The sequence below is a fragment of the Limanda limanda genome, chromosome 15 (assembly GCF_963576545.1).
Source record: "Limanda limanda chromosome 15, fLimLim1.1, whole genome shotgun sequence".
NCBI classification, from domain to species: Eukaryota; Metazoa; Chordata; class Actinopteri; order Pleuronectiformes; family Pleuronectidae; genus Limanda; species Limanda limanda.
Window position 1 is genome coordinate 26,644,133 of NC_083650.1, and position 13,807 is coordinate 26,657,939.

At 46.2% G+C, this 13,807-nt stretch overlaps 3 protein-coding genes across 6 annotated transcripts; 2 read left to right on the plus strand and 1 right to left on the minus strand.

Moving 5' to 3' along the window:
• Positions 1-377: 377 nt before the first annotated feature.
• On the plus strand, positions 378-7,490 carry apmap (adipocyte plasma membrane associated protein). The gene is made up of 9 exons (XM_061087577.1): positions 378-580; positions 1,455-1,571; positions 1,918-2,033; positions 2,305-2,397; positions 2,654-2,770; positions 2,844-3,018; positions 3,440-3,574; positions 6,301-6,493; positions 6,996-7,490. The coding sequence occupies exons 1-9, from the start codon at positions 489-491 to the stop codon at positions 7,203-7,205; spliced, it is 1,248 nt and encodes a 415-aa protein (XP_060943560.1). The 5' UTR covers positions 378-488; the 3' UTR covers positions 7,206-7,490.
• A 406-nt stretch (positions 7,491-7,896) lies between these two features.
• On the minus strand, positions 7,897-12,639 carry LOC133020854 (cystatin-F). Of its 4 annotated transcripts, XM_061087582.1 has the most exons (6): positions 11,763-12,639; positions 11,545-11,651; positions 10,955-11,033; positions 8,630-8,856; positions 8,199-8,315; positions 7,897-8,098 (listed from the first exon to the last, which is right to left on the minus strand). In XM_061087582.1, exons 1-6 carry the CDS (start codon positions 11,785-11,787, stop codon positions 8,000-8,002), a joined length of 654 nt encoding a protein of 217 aa, XP_060943565.1. In that variant the 5' UTR covers positions 11,788-12,639; the 3' UTR covers positions 7,897-7,999. The 4 variants fall into 4 exon arrangements, with proteins under 4 accessions (XP_060943565.1, XP_060943568.1, XP_060943569.1 ...); XM_061087585.1 differs by lacking the exon at positions 11,545-11,651 and having other exon boundaries at positions 11,763-12,634; XM_061087586.1 differs by lacking the exon at positions 11,545-11,651 and having other exon boundaries at positions 12,065-12,631.
• Positions 12,241-12,957, plus strand: wu:fj16a03 (uncharacterized protein LOC335475 homolog). Its single transcript, XM_061087589.1, has 3 exons — positions 12,241-12,331; positions 12,403-12,504; positions 12,795-12,957. Exons 1-3 carry the CDS (start codon positions 12,286-12,288, stop codon positions 12,878-12,880), a joined length of 234 nt encoding a protein of 77 aa, XP_060943572.1. The 5' UTR covers positions 12,241-12,285; the 3' UTR covers positions 12,881-12,957.
• The last annotated feature ends 850 nt before the right edge of the window (positions 12,958-13,807 follow it).

The following is a 13,807-nucleotide window of genomic DNA, read 5'->3' on the forward strand; positions in this document are numbered from 1 at the left end:
CCTCAGAGACAGTGTGTGTCCTCAGAGTCAGTGTGTGTCCACAGAGTCAGTGTGTGTCCTCATCATTAGTTTTCTAACGTGTCCTCTTTCTTTCTTTCATTCATTTGACCTTTAACAGTTTGATGAACACAACTTGTGAATGTTGTGTATTCACTGAAAGTTATTTAGATATTTATGAAATTTGTGTTCAATATACAATTACGAAATAAATGATAGACATGTTTTTAATTCATCTGTTCACATTATTTAATTAAATACATTTTTCTTTAAAAAAATGTATTTATTTATTTTTCTTAAAACCACAAACTGATGACAGTTTTGTTGGTGGGACTTTTATTCTGAAGCAGAGCGGAAGTTGTTGCTGATGCTCGGTCCCTGTTTCCTGTTTGTGTTCCGGGTTCATCTCATCGCAGCGACTCGGTCCAGGTCCGGAACTACGAACCGAGCCGAGCGGTCCAGGTCCGGAACTACGAACCGAGCCGAGCGTCATGAACGAGTCCGAGGGACTCCGCTTCCGGAAGCAGCAGCGACCGCAGGTGCTCACCGACGAGCTGCAGGAGCCCCGGTACCAGGGGCCCGGGTAAGAGCCTGGAGGGGGGGGTGGGGGGGGAGGAGGAGGAGGGGGAGGAGAGGAGGGGGAGGGGAGGGGGTGGAGGAGGAGGAGGAGGAGAGGAGGAGAGGAGGGGGGAGGGGGAGGGAGAGAAGAGGAGGAGAGGAGGAGAGGAGGAGGAGGAGAGGAGGAGGAGGCCGAGGAGGAGGAGGAGAGGAGGAGAGGAGGGGGGATGAGGAGGGAGAGGAAGAGGAAGAGGGGGGGAGGGAGAGGAAGAGGAAGAGGGGGGGAGGGGGAGGAGGAGGCATCACCAGGCTGACAGCAGCGGGGACAGATCCGGTCATGATCAATATCTCATTTAAACTGATCTTTCATTCATTAATCTTTGATTTAGGTCCTCATGTCCTCATGTCCTCATGTCCTGAGTTCTTCAGTTCTTCATGTCCTCAGTTCTTCATGTCCTCAGTTCTTCATGTCCTCAGGTCTTCATGTCCTCAGTTCTTCATGTCCTCATGTCCTCAGGTCCTCAGGACCTCATGTCCTCAGGACCTCATGTCTTCATGTCCTCAGTTCTTCATGTCCTCATGTTCTCAGGTCTTCATGACCTCAGGTCCTCATGTCCTCAGGTCTTCTTGTTCTCAGTTCTTCATGTCCTCAGGACCTCATGTCCTCAGTTCTTCATGTCCTCATGTCCTCAGGTCCTCATGTCCTCATGTCCTCAGGTAGGAAGACCACCAACCCAAGAAGAGGACGCAGTAGGTCCAGTCATGCACCTTGATGGTTGCTACCCGACAATAATCTGAAGAAAGAAGAAGAAATATTGATTTGATATCGATCAGTGAGGAAACATGTCCAATCAGCCACTTCCTGTTTGTCACTTCCTGTTTGTCACTTCCTGTTTCAGCACCTACAGTGGGAAGGTGTTTCAGGTGACGCTCCTCGCTCTCGGGGTTTTCCTGCTTCTTCCTCTGCTCGTCTTCGTCCTCATCCTGGAGTCTCCCATCCAACCCGATGTCTTCACGTGAGTCACACGCTAAACTACAAACATGTACAGAGCATGTTCTTAGACCTCGACCACGGTACTCCTCTGACCGGAAGGTCGGCGGTTTGATCCCCAAAAAATGATAAACATTTTTCACATTTTAAGGAAAAGAAGTCGCACAGTTTAAAGAGTAAAGTCGTAATATTGATTTATATTTTAGAAATAAAGTTTGCAATGTGAAAAATAAGTATTTTAGTAAAATGCAAAACGTGACACAATTCATAGTTAAAATATTATACACATAATAATAAAAACCTTTAAAAACCAAGCTTGTGGTTGACTCTGTGGTTGCTCTGCCCCCTGCTGGTGGTGATGTGTGCTGCAGGCTGAAGGAGCCTCCTCCGATGAAGGGCTGCTGGGAACCCAACCTGAAGCTGCGTGAGGCCCAGAGACTCTTCGAGGACCAGATCCTCGGACCCGAGTCCATCGCCAACATCGGAGGTTTGAATCCGATCAGGACTCGTTTCTTCTGTTCATGTGTTTCTGTTCTTTCTTGTTTGTTTGTTAATAAACAGACTTTAGAGAATCGTTAACAAGTGACTGGAAAGATCAATGATAATGAAAATAATGATTATAGCTGAATGAGCTGATATCAGAAAGTCTTATTAAACGTTTCCTGCTCAGACACGAAGTTCACGGGAGAAGACTGAGAGCTGAAGTGACTTGAGTTCCATGTTCAGATTCGTTTCTCTGACGGAGGATTTCTCTGCAGATGTGATGTTTTCTGGAACCGCTGACGGGAGAATCGTGAAGCTGATTGGTCGAAGGATCCACACGGTGACGAGACTCGGGAAACTTCCCTGTGGTGAGAAACACTCGTGAAGTTTGACCAGGTTCAGTTTAAAGTTTATTCAAATCTAATGTTCATATTGAAAAAGCTGTAAATAAAGTTTGATTTGGTTTGAATGTTTAATTTAGTTCATTTAGTTTTACTTTTAATTCAAGGAGTATTGTATTTTATCAGTTTAAGTAGATTTTAACTTTGATCCATTTTAGTAATCGTTTTTGTAAAGTATGAATGTATGAACCGGGCGTCGATGATGATGCAGCGTGTCCCTCAGGTTCCTCGGAGGAGGAGTCGAGCTGCGGCCGACCTCTGGGGATCCGGGTCGGACCCAACGGGACGCTGATCGTAGCCGACGCCTACCTGGGTCTGTTCGAGGTCAACCCCACCACAGGTGAGGACGCTCAGCAAGTCCAGGTACGTGCCCCCCCGAGGAGCTCCGCCCTCTCAGCTTTGTCTCGCCTCAGGTGAGACGACCACGCTGGTGTCGGGCGGTCAGGTGGTCGCCGGCAGGAAGCTGTCGTTCATTAACGACGTGGCGGTGACGCAGGACGGGAAGAAGGTGTACTTCACCGACTCCAGCAGCAGGTGGCAGCGCAGGGACTACCTGCACCTCATCATGGAGGCCACGGCCGACGGGCGGTACGACGCACACAACAGGAAACACACACCCAGCACATGTACCTTGTCTCCACACTGGCGACACCTAGTGGCCGGAGGCATTTTGTTTTCAGGTCGTTTACATAATATCAAGATCAAGAGTTCACACTTCTTCACCAAAACGCTATTGTGTATTTTCACTTCCTGCAGGTTTTCACATTAAAAGTCTGCTGCTGTTGTGGTGCAGCACGTTGTTCAGTTGAATGTTAGTTTAGTTGGATTTAGTTTATGTTCATTTGTTTAGTTTGGTAGATGTTAGTTTAATTTAGTTAGCTCTAGTTTGGGTTTGGTAAGTTTAGTTTAATTAGTTTGGTTTAGGTTAGTTTTCCTTGGTTCAGTTTTTTGGTTAGTTAAGGTTCAGTTTTGTGTTTCACATTAAAAGTCACTTCCTGTTGTGTTGCAGTGTGTTGGAGCTGGACACAGAAAGCGGAGACGTGACGGTGCTGATGGACAACCTGAGGTTTCCAAACGGGATCCAGCTGCTGCCGGACGAGGAGTCCGTGCTGGTGGCTGAAACCACCATGGCTCGGATCCGCAGGTAGGTCACCCGAGGTCAGAGGGCAGGTCACCGGAGGTCAGAGAGCAGGTCACCAGAGGTCAGACAGCAGGTCACCTGAGGTCAGAGGGCAGGTCACCAGAGGTCAGAGAGCAGGTCACCAGAGGTCAGAGAGCAGGTCACCGGAGGTCAGAGAGCAGGTCACCCAAGGTCAGACACCCGAGGTCAGACAGCAGGTCACCCTAAGTCAGACAGCAGGTCACCTGAGGTCAGACAGCAGGTCACCAGAGGTCAGAGAGCAGGTCACCAGAGGTCAGAGAGCAGGTCACCGGAGGTCAGAGAGCAGGTCACCCAAGGTCAGACACCCGAGGTCAGACAGCAGGTCACCCTAAGTCAGACAGCAGGTCACCTGAGGTCAGACAGCAGGTCACCAGAGGTCAGAGAGCAGGTCACCAGAGGTCAGAGAGCAGGTCACCGGAGGTCAGACAGCAGGTCACCCAAGGTCAGACACCCGAGGTCAGACAGCAGGTCACCCTAAGTCAGACAGCAGGTCACCTGAGGTCAGACAGCAGGTCACCAGAGGTCAGACAGCAGGTCACCCAAGGTCAGACACCCGAGGTCAGACAGCAGGTCACCTGAGGTCAGACAGCAGGTCACCAGAGGTCAGACAGCAGGTCACCCGAGGTCAGAGAGCAGGTCACCAGAGGTCAGACAGCAGGTCACCCGAGGTCAGACAGCAGGTCACCAGAGGTCAGACACCCGAGGTCAGACAGCAGGTCACCAGAGGTCAGAGAGCAGGTCACCCAAGGTCAGAGAGCAGGTCACCAGAGGTCAGAGAGCAGGTCACCTGAGGTCAGACAGCAGGTCACCAGAGGTCAGACACCCGAGGTCAGACAGCAGGTCACCAGAGGTCAGACAGCAGGTCACCCGAGGTCAGAGGGCAGGTCACCAGAGGTCAGAGAGCAGGTCACCAGAGGTCAGAGAGCAGGTCACCTGAGGTCAGACAGCAGGTCACCAGAGGTCAGACACCCGAGGTCAGACAGCAGGTCACCCGAGGTCAGACAGCAGGTCACCAGAGGTCAGACAGCAGGTCACCCGAGGTCAGACAGCAGGTCACCAGAGGTCAGAGAGCAGGTCACCCGGGGTCAGACAGCAGGTCACCTGAGGTCAGACAGCAGGTCACCCAAGGTCAGACACCCGAGGTCAGACAGCAGGTCACCCGAGGTCAGACAGCAGGTCACCGGAGGTCAGACAGCAGGTCACCAGAGGTCAGACACCCGAGGTCAGACAGCAGGTCACCCGAGGTCAGACAGCAGGTCACCCGAGGTCAGACAGCAGGTCACCAGAGGTCAGACAGCAGGTCACCCAAGGTCAGACACCCGAGGTCAGACAGCAGGTCACCCTAAGTCAGACAGCAGGTCACCAGAGGTCAGACAGCAGGTCACCCGAGGTCAGACAGCAGGTCACCAGAGGTCAGACAGCAGGTCACCCGAGGTCAGACAGCAGGTCACCAGAGGTCAGACAGCAGGTCACCCGAGGTCAGACAGCAGGTCACCAGAGGTCAGACAGCAGGTCACCAGAGGTCAGACAGCAGGTCACCCGAGGTCAGACAGCAGGTCACCAGAGGTCAGACAGCAGGTCACCCGAGGTCAGACAGCAGGTCACCCGAGGTCAGACAGCAGGTCAGACACCCGAGGTCAGACAGCAGGTCAGACACCCGAGGTCAGACAGCAGGTCACCAGAGGTCAGACAGCAGGTCACCCGAGGTCAGACAGCAGGTCAGACACCCGAGGTCAGACAGCAGGTCACCCGAGGTCAGACAGCAGGTCACCTGAGGTCAGACAGCAGGTCACCCGAGGTCAGACAGCAGGTCACCAGAGGTCAGACAGCAGGTCACCCGAGGTCAGACAGCAGGTCACCAGAGGTCAGACAGCAGGTCACCAGAGGTCAGACAGCAGGTCACCCGAGGTCAGACAGCAGGTCAGAGTGAGGCAGACAAGAGAATAAAGAAATATAGACAGGACAATAGAATAGAAATAAAGAATGTAAAAGTTTAAAAATAAAATTAAATAAAGTAACAATCTGGATGAATTGTACGTGTCAAGTAAAAATAATCTTTTGTACACAAGAGTGAGACGTTTGTACGTGAAAAAACAATTGTGAAAATAGTTTCTTCCTTTTTAAAATAGATCTGAAATGTGTTCATAAGAAAGAGGTTGTGCAGATAGTGTGTCTCTCAGTGCACCCCCCCCCCAGCAGGCAGAAGCCAGCTCAGGGTCAGAGGAAGTCCTCAGTAGTGTCCTGCACCTCAGAGTCCTCTGGACCCTCTAGTCCATCTGAGTGTGTGGACCCAGATCTCTGTCCTCCCTCAGTGTCCTCTGGACCCTCTAGTCCATCTGAGTGTGTGGACCAGCTTGTTCCTGAGGTGAAGACCCAGGTCTCTGTCCTCCCTCAGTGTCCTCTGGACCCTCTAGTCCATCTGAGTGTGTGGACCCAGGTCTCTGTCCTCCCTCAGGGTCCTCTGGACCCTCTAGTCCATCTGAGTGTGTGGACCCAGGTCTCTGTCCTCCCTCAGGGTCCACATGCTGGACTTTCACCTGGGTGTGTTTCAACGTGTCCGAGTCACATCAAGTTTACATGTGTAATAAACAGGAAGTAGTATTATAAATTATTATAAATCTCCAGCAGTTTGGTGTGACAGTCATATTCTCTCAGGTTACCATAGTTACCACACAAACACCAGTTCTGTGCATGTGTTTCTGGAGCAGAGTGCACGTGGCCGGGCTCAATAAAGGAGGGATGGACACGTTCATGGACAATTTGCCCGGTTTCCCTGACAACATCCGTCCCAGCTCCAGCGGAGGTTACTGGGTCGCCATGTCGGCGGTGCGGCCCAACCCCGGGTTCTCAATGCTGGACTTCCTGTCCCAGAGACCCTGGATCAAGAAACTCATCTTCAAGGTAAAAACCACAAGACACAGACCAGGTCCAGAGCTAGACCCAGGTCCAGAGCTAGACCCAGGTCCAGGTCTAGATTAAGGTCCAGGTCTTGGATGTCAAGATCCAGGTTCAGGTTCAGTGACATGACAGAGCAGATCCAGGTTCAGATCCAGATCCATGTTCAGGACTAGATATGGATCAAGATCAAGGTTCAGGTCCAACAGGTTAGCCTGTGCTAAGATCTTTCAACCAGGCTATACTAATAGAGTGCAGAGTAAGTGATCGAGATGGAAATCATTTATTTTAACTATCTATCGCACTAACAGGCTAAATGTTGCCCGTATGAATATGTTTGAAAACTGACGAAATATATTTAAAATGATGTCACTTCCTGTATTTGAATGATGTCCTGTACAATGACTTGGATGTTAAAGAGAACGTCCACTAGAGGGCAGCTCAGAGTCAACTAACACCTGACCACTCCCTCTTCCTTGGCTCCTCCTGCTCGTCCTCTCGTCTCCAGCTCTTCAGTCAGGACGTCCTGATGAAGTTCGTCCCTCGCTACAGTTTGGTGGCGGAGCTTCATGACGGCGGGATCTGCACACGCAGCTTCCACGATCCCAACGGCCTGGTGGCGGCTTACGTGAGCGAGGTCCACGAGCACGACGGGAGTCTGTACCTCGGCTCCTTCCGCTCGCCGTACATCGCCAAACTCGACCTGCGCAAGGTGTAAAAAACCACGCCACGCCTCGGCTGTCGACCCTTTGTGAGTCAAAGAGACGGAGAAGACGTGTGACATCAGGACGAAGCATTGGACGCACCGATGATGTCACGATGGAGCAGGACGGAGGTCGATGACTCATCGACGCAGACGACGAACCAGACTCAACATTTGTGTTTATTTCAGTTTTGACATCAGATCTGATCGATCAGAGCTGTCATCAATAAATGTGTTTCTATAAAAACAGAATAATCCTGTTAATTTATTCAGTTTAGATTAAAGCGATAATTAAATTCACCACATGTTGACATTGAGTCGTTTATTTGTCTCCAAACCTTGAGAATGTTTCATGTTTTATTTGAAAGTTTCATGTTCATGTAAATGGGATCAAATCTAAACATTTTTAGATTTTGTCAAACAAATTGTAGAATATTTATAACAATTTAATTTAGAAATGATTTAAAAGGAGAAACCAGCAAATTCAATAAAGTTTTTTTGTATAAAGCTATTTATAAAATTACAGGTTATTTTGGGGACTAAATCTTGAAATTAGTCTTTTTAAAAGAAAATATCCCAAAATTTACTAAAATCATGAAAGTGATGAATTCAGATTTTGAATGAAAAATGTGAAAACTAAATGTGTGAATTTTTAAGATCCTTACCTCAATGAGATCATCATTCTTATGTAAATGAAATAAGCAGATTATTATTAAACAGTTTTTATTGCGTGTGACTGGATGACGGACAGTGAGACCATGTGACCTCGTGAGACCATGTGACCAGGTGAGACCTCGTGACCTCGTGGTTCATCGGATCCTGAAGCTTCTGTTTCCACAGGAGAGGATCTGGACGTTTGTCTGGTGTCTCCAGGGAATCACCCAAACCACAGAGTGACACTGAAACACCTGCAACACATTTCACATGTCACTGATCTGCACTGATTGGAATGTGATTCGGTCACGTGACACAGTGATGTAATGGAGTACTTCAGAGTAACTGTGGCACCTGGTGGAGTCGACCTTCGGGTTGGAAGCGACACTTCGACAAGTCGTCGTCGTCTCGTTTACGACAAACCGTTCTGGAAATGTCCAAATCTACGATGTAACGAATTCCTTTAACGATCTGAAACATCAAACACATCTGTCACCATGGAAACATCTGGAACCTGAGGACAAGGATCACATGATCTGACACGTAATGATAAACTTTATTGACACAGAACTTTTTTAACAATGTTAACAAAAATACTAAAGTCATGTTAAGTCTTTGATTTTATCATCATGATGAAGTTAAATTCCTTTTGAAGCTCGAACTCAACGACCTTTTCATGAGTGAAGATAAAAACACAAATTAATTTAAGAGTAAAAGATTAGAATCCTTCAGATATTCATCATCCGTCAAACATCCCGTCGTCGTGTCACTTCCTGTTGTCGTACCTGTCGCTGCGCCCGGTGGATGGCAGACGGCCTGAAGAGGAAGGCATCATTTGATTGGTTGTTGAAGGAGTAGGCGGCGGCGAGCACGACCTGCTGGAGGCCGCGGTCGTCCCTGCTGATGTTGGACAGGGAGCCGGGCATGGAGCGGCCATGATGGAGGTCATGATGGAGGTCGTGATGGAGGTCATGATGGAGGTCATGATGGCGGCTGGCGATCACACTCATCTCTGAAGCAAAAAAAGATCAAAAGTTTGTTCAAATACATTTTCCTCACTGTCGTCAGGACGATGTCAGCAGACTGATTGATGACATCATCATTGATGACATCACCAGCTGCTGATGTTTGAGCTGCACCCCTCCTCCACCAATAATATGAGACAACTGTGACCTTCGACCTCTGATCAGTTAATCTGTGCCCCCCCCCCTTCCTCACTTGATCTCTAGTTGCACTAAAAATGTTTCTTCTGTATTAAAAATTGGTTTCAAGTATTTCGGCTTCAGACGCCATCAGATCAGATCTTGACCCGTCATCACCGACAGTTGCTTCTCTATCTGGACCATATGTTGATTTATGTTTTTGAATCTTTTCAACAAGAAGTTGACAAATTTTCACTCCCTAAAATTTTTTTACCTCCAAATTCACAGTTTTATCCGCAGTTCATTTCCAGATTTCTTTCAATCCTATCGATTCATCTCTTCTTCTCTTTTTGGAACCTCTCCCGTCCCTGAAGGGCGCGACCTTTATGATTTATTCAAACATACACAACCTGTGTTCAGGCTCCTCACGTCCTCACAGGTGCTCGGGAGACAGAGACACTTCCCAGTGATGGGGGGGGGGGGGATCTTACAGTGCAGGATTCTAACCCTGAAGGGGGGGGGGTCTGTTTGTTTGTTCATCTGTTTGTTGTTAACTGGCAACAATAACAAGTATTGGATGAATGACTGTAATTGTTTCTAAATTTGAATCAATAAAGATGAATTCATTATCGTCATCAGCAGTGAGTAGAGTTGGGTATCATCTGCATAACTGTAATATAATCATATATATTATAGAGCTGCATATCTCATCAGAACATGTTACTAACTTGACCCCTCCTCCCGAGTCCCTGTGCCTCATCGCCCACAGATCCAGAACCACAGCTGTGGCCGCACCATGGATCAGGATCTGTGGGTCCAGGTCGGAGGTCTCGGTGGTGGATCCAGTTCGGTGGATTCTGTATCGTGCCGGCTGATCGTAGTGGTAATGGAGGATCCTGTATCACGTTGGCATCGGATGGTGGTGGACCAGGACCGAGGTGGCAGCTGATGATGGATCCTAACTGGTGCCAGTGGACAATGACTGTGGACTATAGTGGATCAGGTCTTGATGCTGGATCCTGATCCTGCTGCTGACCAGAGACTATGATGCAGCAGGACTGCTTCACATATAGTACAGAAGTTATCCTTCAACATGTTTCCCCTCATCATTGCTGCTGAAACCTTTCTCCTGATGATGTTCTCCTCTACACATCTGTGTCACTTGTGTCCGTCCTGGGAGACGGATCCTCACATGTGTCTCTCTGAGGTTTCTACGTGTCTTCACCTGTTAAAAGGGTTTTTAGTAGTTTGTCCTGACTCTTGTTGAGGGTGAAGGACAGAGGATGTCTCACCATGTTAAAGACTATGAGACAAACTGTGATTGGTGAATATGGGCTATACAAATAACATGTGATTGATTGATTGATTGAAGTGAAACCATCAGTGATGTCACTCTGAACATCGGATGTTAAAGCAGCACTATGTTACCGAGCAACAGCGCCCCCTGCTGGCAGCAGGTTGTGACAGGTTGTGACTCAGGAGATGGAACCCATAGATATATATATAAAGGCTTTTATATATATATATATATCTATGATTGACCCACTCAGCAGAGTCACAGAGAACAGACGCTCGGGGGGGGCAGTTCCTCATGTTCACACTCACTGTAACCACGCTGCTGCTTTAAAGAAGAACAAACACAAAGTTGATTTCAGCAGTTTAACTTCACACGTGGTGAATTCTGAACTCAGGTTATTTACTTTCATCATTATAATGATCATTATTGTTGTGATGTCACATCCTGCTGTCCACTGGTTTCTTCAACGTCACTTCATGAGATTTGAGTTTTTGATTCTTTCACTCAGAGTTTGTGTTGAAGTGTTTTCAGAGTAAGGGTCAGATCACCTTGTGACATCACTTCCTGCTGCTGAACCTTCCAGCTGAAAGTTCTGGTGCAGAATCATTAAATCTTATGTTTTAGAGTCAGAACCAGAATAAAGTCCTGAGAGGAACAGGAAGTGATCTTACCCAGAGCGGCGAGCAGCAGCAGCAGCAGCTTCTGTCCCATCTTCACTCGGAGTCTTTGTGCAACAAGTTTGTTTGTTTCCTGTGACAAACCACACACATCAGACACAAGTGTGACATCACTTCCTGTCAGCACAGTGACTTCCTGTTGAACTTCTGTTGAGGAGCTCACTGTTTTCATCTGAAATGAATTCACTCTAATAATATAGATTTAGTTGTTAATATCACGCCATGACAGAAAGAACATAGATCTGAATAAAAAAAAAACAATTATCAATCAATCATTTTAACTTAACACAATAAACAATTAACACATTTGAACATTTTCAATTTTCGTTTTTTCAAATGATCAAAACATTTGGCCCTGATTTGGCTCCATAATTTCCCAGCATGCTCTGCTGATCACATGACTCATCTGAGAGGAAGGAACCAATCAGAGGCATCGATCTTCCGTCTGCTGTCAACTGCACTTTGACATATTTATTAGTGATTGTTTAAAAACAACACGAACAGGGACATTACTTGTTAGATGTTTTCATCCGAGGATCTTTATTTATCACTGACTTCTCTAGTTATACATTTCACGACTCTACCTTGAATAAAAACATCTTTAACAACACCACGAAGGAAGCAGGAGGACGACGGGTGGCACCACAGAGATGTTCCTGATGATCTTCAGTGGAACAAAGAGCTGAAGGAACTGAGGAGACGACACCTGGAACTCAATGATGCTGCTTCACATTAAGAAAGAAACGCTTCTGAGTCATAATGTTTCCTGCTGCAGATGTTTGGAGAAGAACCTGATCATCACCTGCATGTTCCCGCCCCTGATTCATCTTCAGGAACTTTTCTGAAACACTTGACAAAGATGATTACTGCAAACCAGAAGGGTTATTGGACCAGGCTCCGCCTCTTTCTCTACGGGCCTCCTGATAGGTGGACGCTCTGTTGGTCCAAATCTGCCCTAATAACTAAGGGTTCAGCTCCATCCAAGATATATATGTATCCGTTAATGCAATAAAAACACATCCTAGTATCTTTTCACAATAGACATAGACTCCTTATATACAAACATGGCAGGTGCCTCACAGACACAATGAATACTCATGTTACCTCAAACTCAGCACACTAGTCATGACTCAGCAGAATCACCTTCTCATCCAATATGGACCCATGAGTCAAATCCAGGAATGATCAAAGTTTAGTCAAACAACAGAGGTTTGTGACGTGGACTTCAGTTAACCTTTGTGTTTGTGTGTTTTAGCTGCAGATAAAAGTCCGAGTGGTTCCTCTCGTCAGTTCAGCTTCCGTCTCACGAACTGAAAAGCAGAAGCATGAAGTTCTACCTGCTGCTGCTGCTGCTGCTGCCGCTGCTCTCAGGTAGCTCGGTCTTCTGAAGGACGTTCACATGTGTCTCAGCTGTGTGCGACCTGTTTGTGTTTGTGTTGCAGCTCAACAGTTTTCCATCCAGTGTTATGGCGAGGACTTTCTGATGGTGAACCACCTGCTGCTCGACTGCTCCAGCGCAGACAAACAGGCCTGCTACACCCGAGGTGAGTCCTTCACGTCCGCTTCAGCAACATGGATTCCATCAGTCACACTGCGAACAGGAAACTGCTTTTATATGAATAGAAAGAGGAATTTGAACTAAATAATATTTGCAGTATAATTCCTTTTGAACATTGACATTAAACAGGGAAGGATTAAAAGTTGAAAGTGGTTTTGAACATATAGACATTCAATGATTCTCCACAGCTGAATCTTTGTGAGAACATCACTTGGTTTTAAAAAAACGGTACCGGGGAGAACTACGAATCTCAAATGATGAATTTCCTGTTTGCAGATAACGGTGAGAAAGGCTGCACTCGGCTGGAGAACTGCTCCAGAAGCGGTTGGACCTGCTGCCACACCAGCCGCTGCAACGCCTGACCAATCACAGCCCGGGAAACTGCACATCATTCTACATAATGTGAAATAAAGCTGTGAGGGAGACTTCCCAGAATGCCGAGCGGTGTTTGTCTTCTCTCTGTGGGTCAACATTGACTGTTGACTGAATTCTATTTGATTTGATGAAAAACATTGACTGCAAAACCTTCAGTGCAGATAAACCAGGTCAGATGAACATAGTTTATAAAAAAGCTCTGAACACAAACTATAAGAAGTGATTGAATATTGAAGAGTCGTTTGAGGACGACTCACTAATCTGGAGAATAATTCTGAAGTATCAATACAGGACAAGAGAACACAAAATTACAAACACAGAACTTGACTATAAAATATAATAAAATATGATATGATTTTAAATTATAAAATATAATATAACATAATATAATACAATATAACATATATAACCAAATATGATATAATTTAATATAAACAAATGTTATATAATATGATATGATATATTATTTGATATAATTTATTAAAATATAATATAACATAATATTATATAATATTATATGATATAATTGTATCGTTGGAATATAGAACATACCATTCATTATATAATATGTATTAAAGAAAATTACAGATCAAAATTTATTAGTTTAGCAGTTTTTCTAAGATAATTATCTCGGAAATTCCGATATAAGTTTTTTCCTGTTTTAAAAATATCAGAAAAACAGAGCTTTTTTTACATGCTTTTATTTTGAAAGTGACGTATAGCGTCGCTTAAAACGGGCAGACTCTCCTTCTGTATAAATAACTACGAAACGTTTTGTTCTCTTATCCAGTCAGGACGCTTCCGCCGTCGGGATACTAACCCTAACCCGTCTCAGCCTTCTAACCATAGATATATATAAAGACTTTATATATAAATCTATGCTTCTAACCCTCACACCCGTTTACTTTCCTTCA

Coding starts and splice junctions, on each gene's coding strand:
- apmap (XM_061087577.1), top strand. CDS start 489: ATGAACGAGTCCGAGGGACTCCGCTTCCGGAAGCAGCAGCGACCGCAG. Junction 2,034..2,304: donor GTCCATCGCCAACATCGGAG/GTTTGAATCCGA, acceptor ATTTCTCTGCAG/ATGTGATGTTTTCTGGAACC. Junction 3,019..3,439: donor GAGGCCACGGCCGACGGGCG/GTACGACGCACA, acceptor GTTGTGTTGCAG/TGTGTTGGAGCTGGACACAG.
- LOC133020854 (XM_061087582.1), bottom strand. CDS start 11,787: ATGAATCAGGGGCGGGAACATGCAG. Junction 8,857..10,954: donor GCTGCTGCTCGCCGCTCTGG/GTAAGATCACTT, acceptor TTTTTGCTTCAG/AGATGAGTGTGATCGCCAGC. Junction 8,099..8,198: donor CCGAAGGTCGACTCCACCAG/GTGCCACAGTTA, acceptor AATGTGTTGCAG/GTGTTTCAGTGTCACTCTGT.
- wu:fj16a03 (XM_061087589.1), top strand. CDS start 12,286: ATGAAGTTCTACCTGCTGCTGCTGCTGCTGCTGCCGCTGCTCTCAG. Junction 12,332..12,402: donor GCTGCTGCCGCTGCTCTCAG/GTAGCTCGGTCT, acceptor TTTGTGTTGCAG/CTCAACAGTTTTCCATCCAG. Junction 12,505..12,794: donor ACAGGCCTGCTACACCCGAG/GTGAGTCCTTCA, acceptor TCCTGTTTGCAG/ATAACGGTGAGAAAGGCTGC.